At 47.4% G+C, this 9,505-nt stretch overlaps 1 protein-coding gene across 1 annotated transcript in view; it reads left to right on the plus strand.

Annotated features, from left to right (window-relative positions):
• The window catches only part of abcf3 (ATP-binding cassette, sub-family F (GCN20), member 3), a 37,853-nt gene that overhangs the window by 17,602 nt on the left and 10,746 nt on the right, over positions 1-9,505 (plus strand). The window contains exons 8-9 of the mRNA XM_074640855.1: positions 6,645-6,725; positions 8,834-8,950. Of these exons, the coding sequence (XP_074496956.1) occupies positions 6,645-6,725; positions 8,834-8,950 (198 nt within the window). The remainder of the gene's footprint in view (positions 1-6,644; positions 6,726-8,833; positions 8,951-9,505) is intronic.

The raw sequence follows: 9,505 nt of genomic DNA on the forward strand, positions 1-9,505 counted from the left end.
GACAGGGACGACAGAGAAGACAGGAACGACAGGGAAGACAGGAACGACAGAGAAGACAGGGACGACAGAGAAGACAGGGACGACAGAGAAGACAGAGAAGACAGGGACGACAGAGAAGACAGGGACGACAGAGAAGACAGGGACGACAGAAGACAGGGACGACAGAGAAGACAGGGACGACAGAGAAGACAGGGACGACAGAGAAGACAGGGACGACAGGGAAGACAGGGACGACAGGGAAGACAGGAACGACAGAGAAGACAGGGACGACAGAGAAGACAGAGAAGACAGGGACGACAGAGAAGACAGGGACGACAGAGAAGACAGGGACGACAGAGAAGACAGAGAAGACAGGGACGACAGAGAAGACAGGGACGACAGAGAAGACAGGGACGACAGAGAAGACAGGGACGACAGGGACGACAGAAGACAGGGACGACAGAGAAGACAGGGACGACAGAGAAGACAGGGACGACAGAAGACAGGGACGACAGAAGACAGGGACGACAGAGAAGACAGGGACGACAGAAGACAGGGACGACAGAGAAGACAGGGACGACAGAGAAGACAGGGACGACAGAGAAGACGGGGACGACAGGGAAGACAGGGAAGACAGGAACGACAGAGAAGACAGAGAAGACAGAGAAGACAGAGAAGACAGAGAAGACAGGGAAGACAGAGACGACCGAGAAGACGGGAACGACAGAGAAGACGGGAACGACAGAGAAGACGGGGACGACAGAGAAGACGGGGAAGACAGAGACGACAGAGAAGACAGAGAAGACAGGGAAGACAGAGACGACCGAGAAGACGGGAACGACAGAGAAGACGGGAACGACAGAGAAGACGGGGACGACAGAGAAGACGGGGACGACAGAGAAGACAGGGAAGACAGAGAAGACCGGGAAGACAGAGACGACAGAGAAGACAGGGAAGACAGAAGACAGGGACGACAGAGACGACAGGGACGACAGAGAAGACAGAGAAGACAGGGACGACAGAGAAGACAGGGACGACAGAGAAGACAGGGACGACAGGGACGACAGAGAAGACAGAGAAGACAGGGACGACAGGGACGACAGAAGACAGGGACGACAGAGAAGACAGGGACGACAGAGAAGACAGGGACGACAGAGAAGACAGAGAAGACAGGGACGACAGAGAAGACAGGGACGACAGAGAAGACAGGGACGACAGGGACGACAGAAGACAGGGACGACAGAGAAGACAGGGACGACAGAGAAGACAGGGACGACAGGGACGACAGAAGACAGGGACGACAGAGAAGACAGGGACGACAGAGAAGACAGGGACGACAGAGAAGACAGGGACGACAGGGAAGACAGGGACGACAGGGAAGACAGGAACGACAGAGAAGACAGAGAAGACAGAGAAGACAGGGAAGACAGAGACGACCGAGAAGACGGGAACGACAGAGAAGACGGGAACGACAGAGAAGACGGGGACGACAGAGAAGACAGGGAAGACAGAGAAGACAGGGACGACAGGGAAGACAGAGACGACCGGGAAGACAGAGACGACAGAGAAGACAGGGAAGACGGGAACGACAGAGAAGACGGGGACGACAGAGAAGACAGGGACGACAGGGACGACAGAAGACAGGGACGACAGAGAAGACAGGGACGACAGAGAAGACAGGGACGACAGAGAAGACAGGGACGACAGGGACGACAGGGAAGACAGGAACGACAGAGAAGACAGAGAAGACAGAGAAGACAGGGAAGACGGGAACGACAGAGAAGACGGGGACGACAGAGAAGACAGGGACGACAGGGACGACAGAAGACAGGGACGACAGAGAAGACAGGGACGACAGAGAAGACAGGGACGACAGAGAAGACAAGGACGACAGGGAAGACAGGGACGACAGGGAAGACAGGAACGACAGAGAAGACAGAGAAGACAGAGAAGACAGAGAAGACAGAGACGACCGAGAAGACGGGAACGACAGAGAAGACGGGAACGACAGAGAAGACGGGGACGACAGAGAAGACGGGGACGACAGAGAAGACAGGGAAGACAGAGAAGACAGGGACGACAGGGAAGACAGAGACGACCGGGAAGACAGAGACGACAGGGAAGACGGGAACGACAGAGAAGACGGGGACGACGGAGAAGACAGGGACGACGGAGACGACCGGGAAGACAGTGACGACAGAGAAGACAGGGAAGACGGGAACGACAGAGAAGACGGGGACGACAGAGAAGACAGGGACGACGGAGACGACCGGGAAGACAGTGACGACAGAGAAGACAAGGAAGACGGGAACGACAGAGAAGACGGGGACGACAGAGAAGACGGGGACGACAGTGAAGACGGGGACGACAGTGAAGACGGGGACGACAGTGAAGACAGGGACGACGGAGACGACCGGGAAGACAGTGACGACAGAGAAGACAGGGAAGACGGGAACGACAGAGAAGACGGGGAAGACTGGGACGACAGGGAAGACAGAGACGACCGGGAAGACAGTGACGACAGGGAAGACGGGAACGACAGAGAAGACGGGGACGACAGAGAAGACGGGGACGACAGTGAAGACGGGGACGACAGTGAAGACGGGGGCGACAGTGAAGACGGTGAAGACGGGGGCGACAGTGAAGACGGTGAAGACGGGGGCGACAGTGAAGACGGGGGCGACAGTGAAGACGGGGACGACGGAGAAGACAGGGACGACGGAGACGACCGGGAAGACAGTGACGACAGGGAAGACGGGAACGACAGAGAAGACGGGGAAGACAGGGACGACAGGGAAGACAGAGACGACCGGGAAGACAGTGACGACAGGGAAGACAGGGACGACAGAGAAGACGGGGACGACAGAAGACAGGGACAAAAGGGAAGACAGAGAAGACAGAGAAGACAGGGACGACAGAGAAGACGGGGAAGACAGGGACGACAGAGAAGACGGGGACGACAGAAGACAGGGACAAAAGGGAAGACAGAGAAGACAGAGAAGACAGGGACGACAGAGACGACGGGAACGACAGAGAAGACAGGGACGACAGAGAAGACAGGGACGACAGGGAAGACAGGGACGACAGGGAAGACAGGAACGACAGAGAAGACAGGGACGACAGGGACGACAGAGACGACAGGGACGACAGAGAAGACAGGGACGACAGAGAAGACAGGGACGACAGAGAAGACAGGGACGACAGAGAAGACAGGGACGACAGAGAAGACAGAGAAGACAGGGACGACAGAGAAGACAGGGACGACAGGGACGACAGAAGACAGGGACGACAGAGAAGACAGGGACGACAGAGAAGACAGGGACGACAGAGAAGACAGGAACGACAGAGAAGACAGGAACGACAGAGAAGACAGGGACGACAGAGAAGACAGAGAAGACAGGGACGACAGAGAAGACAGGGACGACAGAGAAGACAGGGACGACAGAGAAGACAGGGACGACAGGGACGACAGAAGACAGGGACGACAGAGAAGACAGGGACGACAGAGAAGACAGGAACGACAGGGAAGACAGGAACGACAGAGAAGACAGGGACGACAGAGAAGACAGGGACGACAGAGAAGACAGAGAAGACAGGGACGACAGAGAAGACAGGGACGACAGAGAAGACAGGGACGACAGAAGACAGGGACGACAGAGAAGACAGGGACGACAGAGAAGACAGGGACGACAGAGAAGACAGGGACGACAGGGAAGACAGGGACGACAGGGAAGACAGGAACGACAGAGAAGACAGGGACGACAGAGAAGACAGAGAAGACAGGGACGACAGAGAAGACAGGGACGACAGAGAAGACAGGGACGACAGAGAAGACAGAGAAGACAGGGACGACAGAGAAGACAGGGACGACAGAGAAGACAGGGACGACAGAGAAGACAGGGACGACAGGGACGACAGAAGACAGGGACGACAGAGAAGACAGGGACGACAGAGAAGACAGGGACGACAGAAGACAGGGACGACAGAAGACAGGGACGACAGAGAAGACAGGGACGACAGAAGACAGGGACGACAGAGAAGACAGGGACGACAGAGAAGACAGGGACGACAGAGAAGACGGGGACGACAGGGAAGACAGGGAAGACAGGAACGACAGAGAAGACAGAGAAGACAGAGAAGACAGAGAAGACAGAGAAGACAGGGAAGACAGAGACGACCGAGAAGACGGGAACGACAGAGAAGACGGGAACGACAGAGAAGACGGGGACGACAGAGAAGACGGGGAAGACAGAGACGACAGAGAAGACAGAGAAGACAGGGAAGACAGAGACGACCGAGAAGACGGGAACGACAGAGAAGACGGGAACGACAGAGAAGACGGGGACGACAGAGAAGACGGGGACGACAGAGAAGACAGGGAAGACAGAGAAGACCGGGAAGACAGAGACGACAGAGAAGACAGGGAAGACAGAAGACAGGGACGACAGAGACGACAGGGACGACAGAGAAGACAGAGAAGACAGGGACGACAGAGAAGACAGGGACGACAGAGAAGACAGGGACGACAGGGACGACAGAGAAGACAGAGAAGACAGGGACGACAGGGACGACAGAAGACAGGGACGACAGAGAAGACAGGGACGACAGAGAAGACAGGGACGACAGAGAAGACAGAGAAGACAGGGACGACAGAGAAGACAGGGACGACAGAGAAGACAGGGACGACAGGGACGACAGAAGACAGGGACGACAGAGAAGACAGGGACGACAGAGAAGACAGGGACGACAGGGACGACAGAAGACAGGGACGACAGAGAAGACAGGGACGACAGAGAAGACAGGGACGACAGAGAAGACAGGGACGACAGGGAAGACAGGGACGACAGGGAAGACAGGAACGACAGAGAAGACAGAGAAGACAGAGAAGACAGGGAAGACAGAGACGACCGAGAAGACGGGAACGACAGAGAAGACGGGAACGACAGAGAAGACGGGGACGACAGAGAAGACAGGGAAGACAGAGAAGACAGGGACGACAGGGAAGACAGAGACGACCGGGAAGACAGAGACGACAGAGAAGACAGGGAAGACGGGAACGACAGAGAAGACGGGGACGACAGAGAAGACAGGGACGACAGGGACGACAGAAGACAGGGACGACAGAGAAGACAGGGACGACAGAGAAGACAGGGACGACAGAGAAGACAGGGACGACAGGGACGACAGGGAAGACAGGAACGACAGAGAAGACAGAGAAGACAGAGAAGACAGGGAAGACGGGAACGACAGAGAAGACGGGGACGACAGAGAAGACAGGGACGACAGGGACGACAGAAGACAGGGACGACAGAGAAGACAGGGACGACAGAGAAGACAGGGACGACAGAGAAGACAAGGACGACAGGGAAGACAGGGACGACAGGGAAGACAGGAACGACAGAGAAGACAGAGAAGACAGAGAAGACAGAGAAGACAGAGACGACCGAGAAGACGGGAACGACAGAGAAGACGGGAACGACAGAGAAGACGGGGACGACAGAGAAGACGGGGACGACAGAGAAGACAGGGAAGACAGAGAAGACAGGGACGACAGGGAAGACAGAGACGACCGGGAAGACAGAGACGACAGGGAAGACGGGAACGACAGAGAAGACGGGGACGACGGAGAAGACAGGGACGACGGAGACGACCGGGAAGACAGTGACGACAGAGAAGACAGGGAAGACGGGAACGACAGAGAAGACGGGGACGACAGAGAAGACAGGGACGACGGAGACGACCGGGAAGACAGTGACGACAGAGAAGACAAGGAAGACGGGAACGACAGAGAAGACGGGGACGACAGAGAAGACGGGGACGACAGTGAAGACGGGGACGACAGTGAAGACGGGGACGACAGTGAAGACAGGGACGACGGAGACGACCGGGAAGACAGTGACGACAGAGAAGACAGGGAAGACGGGAACGACAGAGAAGACGGGGAAGACTGGGACGACAGGGAAGACAGAGACGACCGGGAAGACAGTGACGACAGGGAAGACGGGAACGACAGAGAAGACGGGGACGACAGAGAAGACGGGGACGACAGTGAAGACGGGGACGACAGTGAAGACGGGGGCGACAGTGAAGACGGTGAAGACGGGGGCGACAGTGAAGACGGTGAAGACGGGGGCGACAGTGAAGACGGGGGCGACAGTGAAGACGGGGACGACGGAGAACACAGGGACGACGGAGACGACCGGGAAGACAGTGACGACAGGGAAGACGGGAACGACAGAGAAGACGGGGAAGACAGGGACGACAGGGAAGACAGAGACGACCGGGAAGACAGTGACGACAGGGAAGACAGGGACGACAGAGAAGACGGGGACGACAGAAGACAGGGACAAAAGGGAAGACAGAGAAGACAGAGAAGACAGGGACGACAGAGAAGACGGGGAAGACAGGGACGACAGAGAAGACGGGGACGACAGAAGACAGGGACAAAAGGGAAGACAGAGAAGACAGAGAAGACAGGGACGACAGAGACGACAGAGACGACAGGGACGAGCAGAAAATAACTTTTCGATGATAACTGTTGTACTTTATTTATTTCTGAGTTTATCTATAGTTGTTTTGTTTCTTCATCCCATCAGTTGGCAGAACGGCTGTAAACACTACATTACCCATGAGCCTCAGCAGCTTTCTGTTGTGTTGTGTTTCAGAGCTGACGGGATGGAGAGCGTCAGACTGACGGAGATCTACGGCAAGCTGGAGGAGATCGAGGCCGACAAAGCTCCGGCCCGGTAACTCTGCTCTACTACGCCTACTGCACGTCTATCTATTAGTGCTGTTATCACTATTATTATTATTATTATTATTAGTGTTATTATTATTAGTTTTATTATTATTATTATTATTAATAATATTAATGTTATTATAATTATTAGTGTTATAAGTTATTATTATTATTATTATTATTAATAATGTTATTATTATTATTAGTGTTATTATTATTATTAGTTTTATTATTATTATTAATAATATTAATGTTATTATAATTATTAGTGTTATAAGTTATTATTATTATTATTAGTGTTATTATTATTATTATTAGTGTTATTATTAATAATATGAATGTTATTATTATTATTAGTGTTATAAGTTATTATTAATGTTATTATTATTAGTGTTATTATTATTATTAATAATATTAATGTTATTATAATTATTAGTGTTAAGTTATTATTATTAATAATATTAATGTTATTATAATTATTAGTGTTATTATTATTAGTGTTATTATTATTAGTGTTATTATTATTATTAGTGTTATCATTATTATTATTATTAGTGTTATTATTATTATTAGTGTTATTATTATTATTAATAATATTAATGTTATTATAATTATTAGTTATGTTATTATTATTAGTATTATTATTATTAGTTTTATTATTATTATTAATAATATTAATGTTATTATAATTATTAGTGTTATAAGTTATTATTATTAGTGTTATTATTATTATTAGTTTTATTATTATTATTATTAATAATAATATTAATGTTATTATTATTATTAGTGTTATTATTATTAGTGTTATTATTAATAATATGAATGTTATTATAATTAGTGTTATAAGTTATTATTATTAATGTTATTATTAATAATATTAATGTTATTATAATTATTAGTGTTATAAGTTATTATTATTAGTGTTATTATTATTATTATTAGTGTTATTATTATTAATAATATTAATGTTATTATAATTATTAGTGTTATAAGTTATTATTATTATTAGTGTTATTAGTATTATTATTATTAGTGTTATTATTATTATTAATAATATTAATGTTATTATAATTAGTGTTATTAGTGTTTTATTATTATTATTAGTGTTATTATTGTTATTATTAGTATTATTATTATTATTAGTATTATTATTATTAGTGTTATTATTATTATTATTAGTGTTGTTATTATTATTAGTGTTATTATTATTGTTATTATTATTAGTGTTATTATTATTATTAGTGTTATTATTATTAGTAGTAATATTATTATTATTATTAGTGTTATTATTATTATTAGTGTTATTATTATTAATAGTGTTATCATTATTATTAGTGTTATTATTATTAGTGTTATTATTATTATTAGTGTTGTTATTATTATTAGTGTTATTATTATTATTATTAGTGTTGTTATTATTATTAGTGTTATTATTATTATTAGTGTTATTATTATTATTAGTGTTATTATTATTATTTTGTAGTGAACAGGTGCTCAGGTTGGAGGTGGGTGGAGCTATGTGGGCGGAGCTATGTGGGTGGAGCTATGATAGGAGGGTATGAGGTCATTAATCTCCGTCTGAGACTTCAGTGTGATCTGACATATGTTTGATTGTTATGTTGACTACTTGGTATTCATTCATTTTTCACAGTTTTCACACATTTTACTAATATTATTCAGATGATTGTCTAATATTTTTTGGATAGATTTCTGAAAATGTTTCTAATTTTTTTTTGTGACATTTTTCTCGGATATTTTCACAATTTTTTCAGCTATTCTTCAAAAATCATATTCACATATTTTACTAAAACTTTTCAGATAGTGTAATATTTCGTTTCCTGTTAGCGTCTCTGAGGGACACTGATTGGCTCCCCCCAGAAGGGGGCGGGGCCATCAGAGCCTCCTCTGACCTATCAGAATGATAAAGGTGTCATTGATCCGGAGCTAATGTGGGTCAGTTCTGGTCTGACCCGGCCCACCCGGTCCTGGTCTGACAGGTTAACCTGGGTGGCGTTCAGAGGCTAATACAGTCTAATATCTAATAATATCTAACAGTCCTTAGTGACCATCCACAGCTGCTCCTGTTTCTGATTGACAACTGTCTCGTCCAATCAGAGCCTCCGTCATCCTGGCCGGTCTCGGATTCTCTCCCAAGATGCAACAGCAGACTACCAGGGAGTTCTCAGGAGGATGGAGGATGAGGTTGGCGTTGGCCAGAGCTCTGTTTGCTCGGTGAGATTCAGCTTCCTGCTCATAGACTCTCTGCTTCTTCTGCTTCTTCCTCTTCCTCTTCTGCTTCTTCTTCTTCTTCTGCTTCTTCTGCTTCTTCCTCTTCTTCTTCTTCTTCTGCTTCTTCTTCTTCTGCTTCTTCTTCTGCTTCTTCCTCTTCTTCTTCTTCTTCCTCTTCTTCTGCTTCTTCTGCTTCTTCTGCTTCTTCTTCTGCTTCTTCTTCTTCTTCTGCTTCTGCTTCTTCTGCTTCTTCCTCTTCTTCTTCTTCTTCCTCTTCTTCTGCTTCTTCTGCTTCTTCTGCTTCTTCTTCTGCTTCTTCTGCTTCTTCTTCTGCTTCTTCTTCTGCTTCTTCTTCTTCTTCTGCTTCTGCTTCTGCTTCTTCTTCTGCTTCTTCCTCTTCTTCTTCTGCTTCTTCTTCTTCTGCTTCTTCCTCTTCTTCTTCTTCTTCCTCTTCTTCTGCTTCTTCTGCTTCTTCTTCTGCTTCTTCCTCTTCTTCTTCTGCTTCTGCTTCTTCTTCTGCTTCTTCTTCTGCTTCTTCTTCTTCTGCTTCTTCTTCTT

The sequence above is a fragment of the Sebastes fasciatus genome, chromosome 7 (genome assembly GCF_043250625.1).
Source record: "Sebastes fasciatus isolate fSebFas1 chromosome 7, fSebFas1.pri, whole genome shotgun sequence".
Classification (NCBI taxonomy): domain Eukaryota; kingdom Metazoa; phylum Chordata; class Actinopteri; order Perciformes; family Sebastidae; genus Sebastes; species Sebastes fasciatus.